This window comes from Diaphorina citri, unplaced genomic scaffold, assembly GCF_000475195.1.
Source record: "Diaphorina citri unplaced genomic scaffold, Diaci psyllid genome assembly version 1.1 scaffold541, whole genome shotgun sequence".
NCBI classification, from domain to species: Eukaryota; Metazoa; Arthropoda; class Insecta; order Hemiptera; family Psyllidae; genus Diaphorina; species Diaphorina citri.
Window position 1 is genome coordinate 90169 of NW_007377975.1, and position 16581 is coordinate 106749.

The window sequence follows — 16581 nt, forward strand, 5'->3', positions numbered from 1 at the left end:
ATAAAAGCAATCATGTCTACCCAAATTTCAGCTTTCTAGGGTGTTGTGGTTCTAGAGATAGAGCGATTCAGTGGTGTGAAATGTGAACTGTGAAATGTGAATGGAGTGGAATGGATCTCGCGTTCGTTTATAATATAAGATTCTTGATCTATTTCATTGTTGTTTTTAAAGATAGTGAATTTGTATTTTCTTTTTCATTTCGTGTCTTATTGTATATCCTTTTAAGCTCCATTTAGTACCTAATGATGAATTTGATTACCTTAATAGGCGGTACATAGTTTTTTCCATATCTGTTTCTTATGTTAGGTACAATGTATTGTTGGTTTATTGTGTTATATGGTGTTTCTAGTGTTTCTAGTTATTTGTTTATATATTATCCATAAGCTTTCATATCTTCATAATAAATATTTTGAAGTTCATTACAAATTTGGTGCCAAATTCTCTAAAATTCCAATTATCTTTCTATACTTGTTCATCCATATCCGATCTTTTCTCTTTGGTTGTATGCAGGATATAAAAATGTCGCTTGATAATTTTCTTCTGCACTGATATTTATAGCGTTTTAAAATTTTGTTCTGTGTAAATCCATATGTGTCGTATGCCATATCTTAGCAGCAGACTCACCACACAATGTTTTATATATCATTTGACTTGACTTGTGTATAGGTTCAGCAGCATTATGTACAGCAGAAGCAGATGCCTATGCAGCAGCAGGGGCAGCAGCAGCAGCATTTCGTGCAGCAGGGGCAGCATGTGATAGTGAATGCGGGGGAGCATGGGGTTATCAATCAGGCTATGGACGGGGACCAGCGGAAGTGGGAACAACATCAGAACCAGGTTAGTAAATAATAGAAAAATAGTGGGCATGCTACGACACAGACCACATGTGTCCTACGACACAGACCACATGTGTCTAATGTAGCACTTGTTTCATTGCCGGGAAATAAAATGGCGGTGAAACACTCATCTTTATTAAAAAAAAAACTTGAAGAGGTTTGACAGAGGGAACTGTAACTGCTGAGGTCTTGTCGTCTCAAAAGAGAAGAGAGAAGGAGGACAGGATAGAAGAAAGCCAGCCGTTCCGAGAACGAACCTTATCTGTTTAGGATAAAGTTGATACTAACTAGCTACTCTCCATACTAACTAGGCTGGTGGCAAGAGCAACACAATTAGCAGAATGTAAACATTTAACATTTCAGATGCACATGAACCACCAACAAAACCAACAACAGCAACAGCAATCTCCCAACGTCCAATACTCGAATCCTCCCACGCCGGACATGCAACAGCAACTCTCACCTCAACAGCAACAGCAAATCCAACAGCAACAGATGAATCATCAACAGCAACAGCAGCCGCCGCAACAGCAAGCTCAGTATTCTACCGTGTATCAAGTATTATCGCCCATGTCACAGCCGGGAAGTCCAAGGTTACGAGGTACGTACCTAATGATATCAATAAATAAATAAAAATAATTATTAAAAATAATTATTCAGATAAGAATCTTCACAAATTAAAATGAAAATTAAAGAGACAATTGAAATTCAATAAGTGAATCTCAATTGTCTTTTTAATTTTTATGATAATAAGATAGTTTATGTTGAAAATTAAATACAGTCATAATAAGCATACGTACTTAAATGCTTGTCACAAATGTCGTTCTCCACTTAATACATCTCAATAAGTTATATGAATTCATTGACATCAACACATGGTGTTTTTCGGCGAAAAAGACTATCAACGGAAAAATCTTGTCTTTCACTCGTCTTCGGAAAGTCTTGGAAATCTGTAAACTTTACAGATACCTACGGTTGTTGATGTTTACAGTGTAACGTATTGTAAGTTATTGTAGGTTCTCCTTGCCCTTGGGATCAATTTAATTTGAAGAAACCATTTACTGATGAAAATTTACAATGGAACAATAAGTTGAAAAATAGTACTAAAGTTATATCGTCGGCAACATTAGCTTACCCAGAATGAAGCAGGCAATGAACAGTGCGACCATTTCAATATTTCTCAGCACCGTGATGACATCTGTAAGAACATTAGTAGCCGGGGCTTTGAATTCCAAGTTGATGCAAAGCATGAGGGCACCGCTGATGAGCTTCAGGGCGGCGTATAAATAGAATGCAGGCCTGTGGGAAAGAATGCCAAGAGAAATTACCTTTGATGTCTACAGTGGACACTGAGCTCGTGAAAGATAGTAACATGAATTTCCGTCTAAAATCTCCTAATGTAATGCTTTCGAAAGATAGCATTACATTAGGAGAAAGAAAACATTATTGTAGTTCTTCAGATTTAATTGTGATATTTTCCGCTAATTTTTTCATTACCTGAAGTCAGTATATCCTTTTCCTCTACTGGCGTAGTCTATCAAGATGCCAGACAGGGGTGAACTTATCATTCCTTTCGAAGGATTAAAAATCTGAAGGAATTACTGCGGCATCCCCGAAGGATTACAATAATGAAAGATATTTACCTTAAAGTTTCCTATCTTATCAGCTATGATGCCCGCTATGGGAGGCATTATAATGGCCACACATGGAGTGACGGCAGACATGATCGCCGTTTCTTCCACATTGATGCCCAACTCTCTCATGTGAATGGTCAGATAGGGATATAGAACATAGAGTGCTGTGGACAGAAAGAACGGCGGTGTTTTAGTATTTCGGAAATGAATAATAGTCGAATAGGTATGAATTTTTTCAAGGAGTTTTGACAGAGAGTACTGTAACTGCTAAGGTCTTATCGTCCCGAAATCGAAGAGAGAAGGAAGACAGGATAGGAGAAAGCCAGCCGTTCCGAGAACGAACATTGGGCAGAAAGAACGGCGGTGTTTTAGTATTACGGAAATAAATAGTCGAATAGAAATTTAATGACTAATTTTTTCAAGAGGTTTGACAAAGGGTACTGTAACTGCTAAGGTCTTATCGTCCTAAAATCGAAGAGAGAAGGAAGACAGGATAGGATAAAGCCAGCCGATCCGAGAACAAACATTACCCGTTCAGGATAAAATCCGCCCCGGGCGGGAATCACACCCGTGGCCTAGCGCTTACAAGGCAGATGCATTAACAACCAAGCTAACTAGGCTGGCTGAATAGGTATAAAATACGTTGGGAATAGTGTGAACCTAAATCTACCTAGATCCAGGTCTGCCTACATGTTTGAGTGTTGGAGTATGATGATTTGATAATGAGTTGAACTATGATAAAACACTACGTAGATACTCATTGTCACGGACGAAAAAAACAACTGCGTAAAGTCTGACGTCACACATATTTGAACTCTTAAAATAAAAATTGAATTTCTGACCTTTTACAGTTATTTTTTCGGAGTTTTGACCTCAGATTTGGATTTTTCCCAACTTTTTACATAGGAATCGACCATTTATTCATAATTTTTACCCACTTGCAACTGCTCCATTATTAAACATATTATGATGTGATTTTCTTTCCCCTAATAAACGAACTATTGCAACCAAATGAAGAAAAACTCATCTCTCAAACAGTGATACTACGATATACGATATGGTATCCATAAAATCTTTAGTTATAGCGTTCAATATACTGAATAATACTGAATATATGCTATTTGTCCAGTTACCATTAGTGATAGTAAGATACATGGTATAGTTCTTCAGTCTATTTTGATGAAGCACTTTGAATTTTTCCCTCGAGGCTCAATTAAAAAGGACTAATACCTACATGAATATTATCTTTATCATTTTATTTCTCATTCATAACACTAAAGTACAATTAAAGTTACAAAATTTAAATTTTTAGAAAATAGATAGTAAACTATCTCTCACTATCATCAGACTTACTAGTAGGAGTAGGTACTCGTACGTTTACAAATTTATGTGATCAAGCTAGCTATTGCAAGTAGGTCTGATGTGTTAAATTTATAACTATTTATTGATAACTTACCTAGTTACAATTTGCTTATGGGCAGGATCACATCGAAGTTGATTAAGCAATGTGATTATGTGATTGACTAAAAAGTTTGAAATCAACCAATTAGATTGTTCAATCCAAGAGTTAAACAAAGTCCAAACTCTGATTGTGTTCCTGGTCACTAATAGTGTCCGAGTTAACATCTTTTGTGAGCTTGGTCAACCACCCTGTATGTATAGCATCTGCATACCAGATCGAACTCAATATTGATATTGAATTATTTACACATCTATACAAACATCAAACATGGAAACATATTGATTGTGAAGCAAATCATTTTGATTCATGATCAACCATTGTGTTTCAAATAACTGTTCATTCCATTTTAATTACATTTTGTAATTTATATGAGTGTGGTTTTTATTAAGTGCAGTCTCTGCAGTGCCCAAGTTCGTTTTTTTTTTTTTTTTTTTTTTTTTTTCTTCCTTTTTTTTTGTTTTCGTGAGATTGTAGATTGATTTTATTGATTCTTTAGTTGTGATTCTGACTGAGTTATTTAGGAAATAGTTTGATGGATGTTGATTCAATATCTATTATTTATTTATTTTATTGAATAGTGTCCTACAAATACCGAAACACTTTTTGAAACGGAAATTTTACCACAAAGCAAAAACTTTGTTAGAAAGAAGTTCCTGCATACTTATACGAAAGAATGACAAGTGATGGGAATTCAAAGATGGCTAGAAACACAATCTAAAGTTGTCGCTCCGGTATGGGTGGCAAAAATAATCACTCAAACCAAAACCGATCTAATCAACCGCTAAGCGGTGCAAGATAATAGGTTCACGGTAATATACCGGTAATACACCATATTGTTCTGGCATCAGAACCATTTGGAGTGGACTTGGAAGAATAGGTAACCTAATACTCTAAAGACGAGCTAATAATTCCATTACCGTTCCCTGACCTCACGTTCAAATAGTAGCTGACTTCTGGCGTGGTGTTCAAATATTTAATTCCAGCACTACGTATTCTTGTTCTTCTTCTGCTTCTCCTTCTTCTTCTTCTTTCTGCCACGTTCGTGGAGGCACCTATTTCTTGTAACCAAACCTACGTCAATTTGTCACTGTGACAATAGTGGATCTTGAGTACGAGTATCTTCACATTATTTATTTATTGTTTGAAACAAGATTTGTTCTCATTTAGGTACTAAAGTGCACGTTAAGCTAACTGTTGTCAACTGTTCAAGAGGTTCAAAAAAAGCCAAAAAATATTGAGACAAACTCTTTAACCCCTTGTTATAATGTTACCTACAAACTTTGTGATGAAATAAAATGTGAATTTGCATTGCGCACTGTTGTACATCAAGGGTTTTATAATAGGTAATTGTTTTTGTTACAAATCTGTCAATAATATAAGCGGCTTCGAGACACAATCTGACCACAGTAGAACAAAAAATCAAATAAGATGAGCACATTAATATTCACTATTGAAAAATTGGAGACAAGTTTGTTGACAAATTGACGAAACCACAAAACAGAAGTCAGGTTCAAATCTTCTTCAAATGAGTCCAGATTGACAGATATTTCCTCTCCTTGTCAGATAATCTGTTCCAGTTGAATAATTTTCGATTTGTTTTTCCAAACCACGAAAACTGGCGGTCTATAGATCCACTCGTATACATATATGGTTAATAAATAATAATAAAATTATGTATTTTTAAAAATACCTGCCTAAAATGCCTAAATCAAAACTTTACCTATAAATTCTAGGAAATATCGACATAACCATCACATTAATATTGTACCTTAATGAGAGTTTTTGCACATCCACCAATTCTACATTATTAGTGGATGTGCCAAGCTCACTTTTGTTCAGATACAAGCAATATGACATTATAAATTTATGGGTATACTCGTACATCTGTATTAGATTCCTCATGTTGTTTTGTAGTTTCCATAATGTCTTCATTGCGTTCTAATTCCTAACAAGAAAGCATAGTGTCTCCCATTTTGGGACATCCGTAACATCTATTCGTATATTGAGCAAGTCAGTGATTTATATCGTTCAAAAGTCTATCTAGAACTAGCCTCACTCTAGGAGTACGTAACTGTTCACCAGAACATGACTGTAATGCAACATTTATCCCCCTTCACGTTCTTTCCCTAGAAACAAACTAGTCGAAACATCAATCACAAACAGGACGATTACCACTTCACACAACATCTCGACTGATAGCCATGCTGTTATGTGTAACCTGGTATCCTGACATGTTACTGTTGGCATCGAATTAAAAGCATTTCTCAGACAAGTTTCAACAATAAACCATAGCACGGCAAAGCGAAGATTCGAGCACAAAAACCAGAATCAACATCGCGAACCGAATCCTAAAACTTGAACTGCGCGGAGAGCACTTTCATTTAAAGAAAGTGACTACATAACGAGGGAATGATAACAGATAAGAACCTGGGTCAATAATGTGAAGCCAAGGATTACCAGTTTAGAACATTACTTGCTTACAATATTGCTATCATTGCAAAAAATATACAATGCATGAGTTCTACCTGGAAGAATGGCATCATAGCATCTGAGTTCTAGTTAGTCTATTTCATATCCTTTGTAGTTAGTAACTTTGCAGTGAGAGAGGAAAATAATACCTTGTTTAGACTGCGGGAGTAAAGGGACTTTTCAGTCTCATTTTGGCAGCAGTAAAAGCTGGGAATATTCTATTTTTCTATTGAAAAGGTAGATACATTACACAATAGTAAATAGGTAGAATACAAACATAAGAGATTCCCTTTATACCTATACTGAATCTCAATATTCAGTTTTGGCAACTTACTTAAATTTGGATGAGGGTTTTAAAAAAGTTATACAACTTTTTCTTTCAGTCATTCAATAGATCTAAGGGAAGTAGATAGAAAGCTCACTGAGATCAAACTATCTGTAACATGTTTATCCTACCTCTTTTACTATGTCCAATTGTCCATTGGTCATATCCCATATTTATTCAAATGAAATAAATATTGAAACCGCTAATAATAGGCATCTATCTACCTACCTCCTTAATAGTCCCCGTCTGGGTTACAAACCCGTGATCTTTGGCTTACAAACCCCGTGGTCCTTGGCACAAACCCCTGTATTACTGTACACATTCCAATATTTATTTCTATATATTATATTTTATTTCTGTTTTGCATTTCACATCTGATTGTCGCTGGTCAAACTGGTCCTTGTGGATTCAACGTGCTCATAATGAAACATCATTTGCAATATTGATTCATTCCATTCATGTACCTATAGGAATTCACGTAAAACCTCCTCTAAGAAGTGAAATAATGCTGGATAAAAAACTTGAATATCGTGTTTATCTGTGTTATAGAGACTAGGAATTCACGTAAAACCTCCTCTAAGAAGTGAAATAATGCTGGATAAAAAACTTGAATATCGTGTTTATCTGTGTTATAGAGACATTGTAGGAGTGCACAGGAACATCTTGGGTTTGTGTGAGAAACAAGTTATAGATAGATTCAAACTATTTGATCTCAGTGAGCTTTCTATCTACTTCCATTAGATCTATTGAATGACTGAAAGAAAAAGTTGTATAATTCTCCACGAGGTTGGTAATTTCACATTTCATACACCACACAATATGTCGTAATTCAGATGTAGAAGTCACACTTGGGTACTTACTTAGTTTGTTCCTTTCCTATGTCTGTTTTCTTATCTACCCATAATTTCGTACCATTTAGAACTGCATTTTGCATTTACATCAACATGTCAAGGCATACGCTCTTATAAAATGTACCCTATAGATGAAAGTCAATTTTCTTGTCCATTTTACCATTCTCAACAACAATAGTGTTGCAACTTGTTCATGTTAAAATAAGATTCAAGAATATGGACGATTTTAATAGTTCCTGGGATTCGTAAAAGTGTCCTGGATCATCAAATCAACATAGTTCTAAACATTTCAATCCCAAAGTCTGTAACTAGTGACTACTAAACCAGAAATTAGGTACAAGCCGGGTGGTCAATGATCATGGGAACCTATGTAATTATAGTAGACTCTACTAAGTATAGGAATACAGGTAGCTTGGTATTAATACCTACATATGTGAAGCAATTAAAGATGGTCATTCATCTGGAATTAAATTTATTAATGAACTCATCATTTGGAGGTGGACATCTTCCTCAAATGTGGAGTTTCTTCTTATTTAATTTGAAAGATAATCTTACATAATATCAGCCTGAAATCTACATGATATAATTATTTTGTCTACCTGATAGGTAGACGTAGGTAAATACCTATCTGCCGGATGAAATTCTGAAATTTAGAAACGAGTCTTTGTAAATTTCCCAAGTTTTATTTGTAAAATATCAATATTCATCTATATACTTGTCAAGAAGCGTCAGAAAATTTCGCCCCGGCCACGAGTTGAACCTTGGGTCTGAGGATCTACAAAATAAGCACTGGTGAATTATTGATTATCAATTAAGCTGGTGAAGAAAAATTCGTCTGAGTAATCTGGGTCTTGAGCTTGAGTTGGCCTCAAGTTCAATGGACAGAGTTCAAACACTTGAGAATAAAAGTGACATATTTGCATGATGGGATGGTTTATGACACCCGTCTCTCAGATGACTTATTACATTTTAATCCTGATTTGTCCATCAAAGTTGACAATCTATTTATCTGAAATCAAATACGTTCCGCTGAAATTTGAAACCCAATTCGTACTCATACGTTAAACGTTAGCCATAACGATGGGTAAAACCTTTGCGGTACATCTTAAGTATCATCTGAGGATTGACAAAAATGCACTTCTTTAAATGTCAAAATAAATTGGAATGTTTAAAATTTCAGGATACAGGGTGATGTAGTGAAGACATGATTTCGTTTTTTACTTATTCGTTAAAGATCAATTTCAATGATGCTCTAAAGTTCAAACTATCAATCTGTAGCTAATAGCTATTCCATAAAAGATTTTACAATACTTGTAATATTGTATGCATAGTTATTGACGAATCATGGAACAATGGAAGAAGGAATTATAGGACACATAGTTATTTTTTCGGAGTTTTCCCAACTTTTTACATAGGAATCGACCTTTTATTTATAATGTTTACCCATTTGCAAACTCCTCCATTATTAAATATTATGATGTGATTTTCTTTCCCCTAATAAACGAACTATTCCAACCAAATGAAGAAAAACTCATCTCTCAAACAGTGATACTACGATATGGTATCCATAAAATCTTTAGTTATAGCGTTCAATATACTGAATATGCTATTTGTCCAGTTACAATTAGTGATAGTAAGATACAGGGTATATTTCTTTACTTTAGTCTATTTTGATGAAGCACTTTGAATTTTTCCCTCGAGGCTCAATTAAAAAGGACTAATACCTACATGAATATTATCTTTATCATTTTATTTCTCATTCAGAACACTAAAGTACAATTAAGGTTACAAAAATTTAAATTTTTAGAAAATAGATAATAAACTACCTCTCACTATCATCAGACTTACTACCTAGTAGGAGTAGGTACTCGTACGTTTACAAATTTATATGATCAAGCTAGCTATTGCAGGTAGGTATGATGTGTTAAATTTATAACTATTTATTGATGACTTGGTTACAATTTGCTTATGGGCATGATCACATCGAAGTTGAAGCTTTTGGATTAAGCAATGTGATTATGTGATTGACTAAAAAGTTTGAAATCAACCAATTAGATTGTTCAATCCAAGAGTTAGTTAAACAAAGTCCAAACTCTGATTGTGTTCCTGGTCACTAATGGTGTCCGAGTTAACATCTTTTGTGAGCTTGATCAACCACCCTGTATGTATATCATACCAGATCGAACTCAATATTGATATTGAATTATTTACACATCTATACAAACATCGAACATGGAAACATATTGATTGTGAAGCAAATTATTTTGATTCATGATCAACCATTGTGTTTCAAATAACTGTTCATTCCATTTTAATTACATTTTGTAATTTATATGAGTGTGGTTTTTATTAAGTGCAGTCTCTGCAGTGCCCAAGTTCGTTTTTTTTTTTTTTTTTTTTTTTTTTTTTTTTTTTTTTTTTTTTTTTTGGGTTTTGTTGTTTTTTTTCTATAGGTGTCCGCTGGTTCGATACCAATAACTCTCATGGGACGCAACTCAATGACCACTTATCTAATAGCACTATGCATCATAAACTTTTATGGACTTTGAATTTTTTCGTTAACCATTTCAATGCTAATATGATGAAGAACACGTTCCCCGCTAATGGGGTCACGATTCTGCTAATGACTCTCCCTGGAGGGCAATTCAAGTTACAACAATTAAAACATTAAATTTTATAATGGCCGAGGTGGTAATCCGAGATGTATGAGTCTGATTGCATAAAAAATTAATCGTTAAACAAAAGGGAACAACGTCTATCGGTTTTCAAGATCGCCATGGGTAACGGGACTATTGCAGTCTGGTTTAATTGTTTTATTTGCTTATTTGAAGAAGAAATATATCCGTATAATGCTAGTACCTCTGTACCACTGATTCTGTAATGAAGATAGGTAAATAATATGAGTAAAATAGAGTTCCTTCTTTTCAAGAAAGGTAAATACCTATTAGACCAAGTGACTATTGCGAGGATTTTCTAGATAAGATATCCTTGCTAAAATTAGGTATTTGCAGAAAAAGATCTTAATTCAGAAAGAAAATATTACGAAATTATGTATTTTGCAAGCTTAAAATAGATCATCTTCTATTTGTGCACTTATTGATAATAATGTCTTTGTTTTGTGGTCTATTTTCAGCCAGGTAGCCAGGCTGTTCCTTGGATTTCCCCATAACAATTACTACGAGTTCATTATCAATGAGGGCTCCTACATTTTCTGGGCTGTATTCCAGGTAAGTATTTTTATTTATTTAATAGTATTATTATTTTTTTAAGAGGTTTCATAGGGGAAACTGTAACTGTCAAGGTTGTCTATGATTTTATTGTTCAAAATCAAAGAGAGAAAGAGGATAGGATAGGAGAAAGCCAACCGTTCCGAGAACGAACATTATCCGTTCAGGATAAAATCCGCTCCACTAGCCTAGCGCTTACAAGGCAGACGCGATACCATAGTCAAGCTAACCAACCAGGCTGGTTTTGAGGACGAATATTTATCTGTTTTAAGATAAAGTTTCCCTCGAGAGTGAATCGAACCCTCATATCTGTAACTAAAATAATTAAATCTATTCCCCCCCCCCCTCGTTTTTCAGTTGGCCACTGTTGCCATTCTTCTCTACTCGACATTCGCCGCCATCTATTTTGCCCGCTACACTTACTTCAACGAGAAAATCCCCGCTGACTACGACGAACCATTCATAACACGTCACATGACTGGAAGGTCGGCATTCTCGGGATTCGAACCCGGGATATATCAGAACATCATGGACGCTGTGGACCGGAGCTATGACTTTGAAGACGATGATTCTTGACATGACTTTGTCACCATTTTCGAAGGCGTGTCCACACATTGTCGACGGCCGTCAATCGATCATCAATCTACATATGTCGATTAACGGCCGGTCGCCTATGTATGGACTCACCTTAAGGCCGTAGTTCCATTGGATACGCATTTCTAGTCTTGAAACGTCCTACTGCATGGCACCGTCGCGTCGTCGCGCGGTCGAATTGAGGATATTGATCTCTATGTAATATATTTGGTTACATTAGAGGTTTTTTCTGAATTCTATAAATCCGTCGAATCCGGATTCATTTTGACACAAAAAAGTCTTTTCAAAATCCAAATCCAGTGAATCCAAGGGATCCCCTCGGGGACTTTCGAATCCAGATTGGTCGGGTTCAATGGATTCAAGAAAACACCTTTTTTTCGTACAGGGAAAGGACTTTAATGTAGCCAGAAAGCACTAAAGTAACCACATAACCAGATACAAAGATTCATACGACACGACGCGAAGTTGCAAGATTAGAAATTGGCATCCAATGAAACCACGACCTAAACAGAATCAGGTGGTGTCAGTCTAGAATCGGGATAGAATTGTGATAGGAATCTAATCCTGATTTTAATCGCGATTCTAGACACTGGTAAGATACCGGACCTAGGTATCTAAAATGAATACTCCAATTAAATAACCTATGTAATGATTTTAAAAAGATAGTCCCCCATGTGATGCGTGTGGCTATTAAAATTGCATTTGTATCACTCACGTAGATCCTGGACGTTTGATAGAGCTGAGGAATTTGGCAGTATTGTTAGGAAATGGTATCAGTTGTTGAGGATAGTGATGTATGAGTTCTGAGTTGCAATGGAAGAGAAGTTCGAGATTGGAAATGGTGTAAATTCCATTAGATATCTTCCTGTGTGTTGTGTGTTGCCCATCCATTTCCTGAAGGTTTTTACACAGTGTTTATAAATACCTACTAAGGTATGCTGAAGCTAAAATAGCAAATAACTTCTAGGAGGAACAGGAAATCGAAATACCCTAGGATAAAAAGAAAATAACGAAAAGGGAAATTAAGGTATAAGTGGGTCTACTTACTTGTGTCATCATTCGACTGCATAATGCGTTCAAAAATGTTGTTCTTACCAACTTACCTACTTCATTGTTCAATTTTTCCACTTTCCCGTTAACATACTGGACATCGCGATCATTAATATTTTCTAGGGCGCCCCCTGGGGCCAATTCTACACTACTATGATAAATTGACAGCCATAGGTAATTCATGCTACTGTTTGCCATTTGTTATTTTAATTGTAGGGTATACAAATACATAGTGTCCTACGTATTCCTGCAACTGAAAAGTGTATGGTAGTACCTAAGCAATGTGGAACGTATGTATTGCTGATGGAATCATCTTCTTGTTTTCCAATAGCAATTTCCCCGAGCAGATGATGTTCCTTATTTATTTTTAATGGCAAGATTTTAAAATAAATAAATAAAATAAATTTGTTTTCCTTAGAATGAATCTACCAGTCAATTCAATATTAGGTACGTAGGTATTACCTATCCTAGTAGGTAGATACTTTACTAAGTCTACTTGTTTATTTCATGGTAGTTATATTTGTCTTTAAGTTTTACACCGATCTGATACTTGAAAATGTATAAAAAGGACGTCGATGTCCAAAGAGCATTGTTTTAGAACGTAAAATTCAGAATCTCCAATTAGACGTACAGATCTACTGATACTAATCAGCCCCATAAAAGTACAGTTGTGAGTGATTCTAAATATTCGCATAGGTACCTACTGTTCAAAGATTTTTATACAACCATTGAGACTAGTTTTGTTTGTCATAGGTAAGAATGTTATGAACTTTATAGTCCAGTATAGGTACTCATCAAGGATACTATAGGTAGCTACCCAAGTAATGTATAAGTAGAATATATAAATTACCTACCTACCTTCCTACCAGAATAACTACAGCGAATCAAAAAGAGCACATTGCATATCTAACATATTACCAGGCGCTCCGCAAACCTAAATGAAAGTTGTTCTTTTATTAACTTTTTGTTTTAGGTATTTCGACTCCCGCCCGGTTAAATAAAAATAAATTGTTTTGTAATACTGGCGTAGAATTGTCTATGTCTGAACTTAATGTCAGTAAATAAGTTGGGCTATTTTCAGCCTGTAGGTTGCTAGTTTGAAGTTTACTACTTTGCTGCAACCACTCATCACATGGTCAGACCTCAGGCAATGCGGATTTAGTCTGATTAAAAAAAAAAAAATGTAAATGCAGTTTCTTTCTGTTATTATGTCACAACTTTGGTGCTCACTGCAGCATTGCAGGATTTTTCCCAATATCTCAATAATCCTAACATCCAATGTTTACCTACCATGCTGGCACCGGTCGCTATGCGCATTTATATGTCATAGCTACTCATTTTCCTCACGAGGCTGAGTGGGCCCCGCAACAGCCAGTCACGGAGTCAATCATTTGCTTGATACAAATTTCTTGACCCCCCAAACCCGATGCTGGATACGCCCATGATCCTAGTAATTCCCAAAATACATCTCTCGATGGCCCTCTGGGTAAATCGCAATTTTTAGTCCGTCCTTCCTTTATTATTACAATGTAAATGCTGTTTCTTTGTGTTATTATGTCACAACTTTGGTGCTCACTGCAGCATTGTAGGATTTTTCCCAATATCTCAATAATCCTAACATCCAATGTTTACCTACCATGCTGGCACCGGTCGCTATGCGCATTTATATGTCATAGCTACTCATTTTCCTCACGAGGCTGAGTGGGCCCCGCAACAGCCAGTCACGGAATCAATCATTTGCATGATACAAATTTCTTGACCCCGCCGGGAATCGAACCCGGGTCTCCCGCGTGCAAGGCGAGCGCAGTGACCACTATTCTTGCATCAATCTTTTCTTTGTGATGCCGGCCTCACCGAATTTTTCATAGGTTTGGATTTTCACATTTTCAGGCTTCGTTGAGCCGCTCAACTTGAGCGACACCACATTACTTAAAGTCGGTTGGCTATGATTCTTCCAGTGCAGGATATTATTATTGTTATTCCTTTCAAAGGTAAATACAGTCATAGGTAGTTCCTACATGTTGCCTAATATACTGATAGCCGTCTGACTAGTTCCTATGGAGTTGGTTCAACTATCCAAATCCTTGCAGACTTTGCACAAATCTAGTCAATCTGAAGCCGGGAAAAGTAATCCTGTCCTAAGTCAATCCTTTATTAGGAACTACGAACGTTCCACCGAAGCGGTTATCATATCCATACACAGAGTACCACCTTGCATCAATCTTTTCTTTGTGATGCCGGCCTCACCGAATTTTTCATAGGTTTGGATTTTCAGGCTTCGTTGAGCCGCTCAACTTGAGCGACACCACATTACTTAAAGTCGGTTGGCTATGATTCTTCCAGTGTACGATATTATTATTGTTATTCCTTTCAAAGCTAAATACAGTCATAGTTACATGCTGCCTAATATACTGACTAGTTCCTATGGAGTTGGTTCAACTATCCAAATCCATGCAGACTTTGCACAAATCTAGTCAATCTGAAGCCGGAAAAAGTAATCCTGTCCTAAGTCAATCCTTTATTAGGAACTACGAACGTTCCACCGAAGCGGTTATCATATCCATACACAGAGTACCACAGACCAATAAAACTCACTTTATGGAACTTCCTAAATTCTAAACCTCTCTTCAGGCAACAAATCTCTCTCTCTCACTCTCCGAGACAATTCTCTCTCTCTCTTCTGGCTTCTCCAAGTCTTGCGGTTAGTCTGTAGACTAGAGAGCCAGGGTTCGGAGATTCATTAGCTCATGTGTGACTGCCTCGAGCAGACGTTAGTATTGACGATGTCTTCTTCAAGGTGTCTTCTTGGTTTTTGATTATTTGTTTATTTTTTCGATGTGCGATCTTTTTCGTTGCTATGGAGACGGTTCATAATCCCAGACGACACAACTCGACAAATCGAGGGAATTCGTACATCGATGTGCGATCTTTTTCGTTGCTATGGAGACGGTTCATAATCCCAGACGACACAACTCGACAAATCGAGGGAATTCGTACAACCCGTATTTACAGGTAAGACAAAATGGTTTTTATTTTATTTCTTCAAAAATGTATTATAAAATATTTTATTGATTGCTTGATGGTAGCATCTTCTTTTTCCAGAGGTAAAGGACCTCTCTTATCATGTGTTTCTTCAAGTATGTCAATATTGGTACCTATACCAGAAGATACCTACATTAGGATAATTATTGTCATTGTTTGTGCTCTTTTCCTTTTTCACACCCATGCCTATCCGGGAAAGGAAAAGTTTGATCAGAAAATTTCCGCCCGGTCTGGATTTCCAACTCAGCACCTCCGGGTTGAGACTCGTGAGTCAGTACTCAGTACTAATTTTGACCAAGTTTTTAGTTCCAGGTAAAACATGTATTCTTACCTTTGTTTTCTTTTCCCATTGAATACACATTTAGAGGTCTCTAAAAAGCTACGAACATCGGGATAAGTAGGTACATGTTGTTTTGTAAGGGTCAGTCTCAATTACGAGATCCGGTATGTTCGGCAAACCATTTTGTGTCAGTATTTGGGAGCATCTTGTCCGGTTTACTTTATACAAATTGCCAGGCCGGACTTCCTTTTGCACGACACTCTTTTCTTTAATCATTTGAAAATAGTTTAGACCTTTATATTGCAGGAGCTGAAAGTCAAGCAGTTCTTTTTTTAAGGGGTAACCAGTTCTTTTAATTTAGTTTAAGTTCGTGTTGCCCTAATGCATCTGGGAAATGGTTGGATGGGAGCATGGGTCGGGTCACCTCTATGGGGAACTAGTCATCTGACCCTATCTTACTTTTGGGTAGTAAGAGCTACAAGCAATTTAGAAAATTCAATTGGCTCATCATCACTATTGTGAGGGGACTTTTCAAGGTATTTTTACCTTTCCAAGTACTTTACCTATGTGCTCTTAGTGCATAGAATTGATATACCTATGTGTCTAACCATTAAAATCAGTGCGGTCCCACAATTTACGGATCGTCTAATCGAAGCTAAGCCGAAGAAATGTATTCACCACCGTGTAACTATTTATGTTATCTATAAAGATAATGTTTATAGTTTTGTGGTCTCGGTGGGTAACGACTAACGCGACATTGGAGTCAATATCTTGTAAATGCTAAACTCTTCTAAAGCCTCAACTCATCCAT

At 36.3% G+C, this 16581-nt stretch overlaps 3 protein-coding genes across 3 annotated transcripts in view; all 3 read left to right on the forward strand.

Moving 5' to 3' along the window:
- Positions 1-675: 675 nt before the first annotated feature.
- Positions 676-3029, forward strand: LOC103509888 (general transcriptional corepressor trfA-like; the record flags this gene model as incomplete). Its single annotated transcript, XM_026824092.1, has 4 exons — positions 676-837; positions 1200-1437; positions 2503-2567; positions 2982-3029. Coding segments are annotated over exons 1-4 (492 nt in total), but the record flags the coding sequence as incomplete, so codon positions are not given.
- Positions 3030-10155: 7126 nt separating this feature from the next.
- Positions 10156-12038, forward strand: LOC113467735. The gene is made up of 3 exons (XM_026824093.1): positions 10156-10217; positions 10651-10804; positions 11162-12038. The coding sequence occupies exons 1-3, from the start codon at positions 10156-10158 to the stop codon at positions 11378-11380; spliced, it is 435 nt and encodes a 144-aa protein (XP_026679894.1). The 3' UTR covers positions 11381-12038.
- Positions 12039-15369: 3331 nt separating this feature from the next.
- Positions 15370-16581, forward strand: part of LOC103509891 — a 36367-nt gene continuing 35155 nt past the window's right edge. The window contains exon 1 of the mRNA XM_026824094.1: positions 15370-15460. Coding sequence (XP_026679895.1) covers positions 15389-15460 — 72 coding nt within the window. The 5' untranslated portion in view covers positions 15370-15388. The remainder of the gene's footprint in view (positions 15461-16581) is intronic.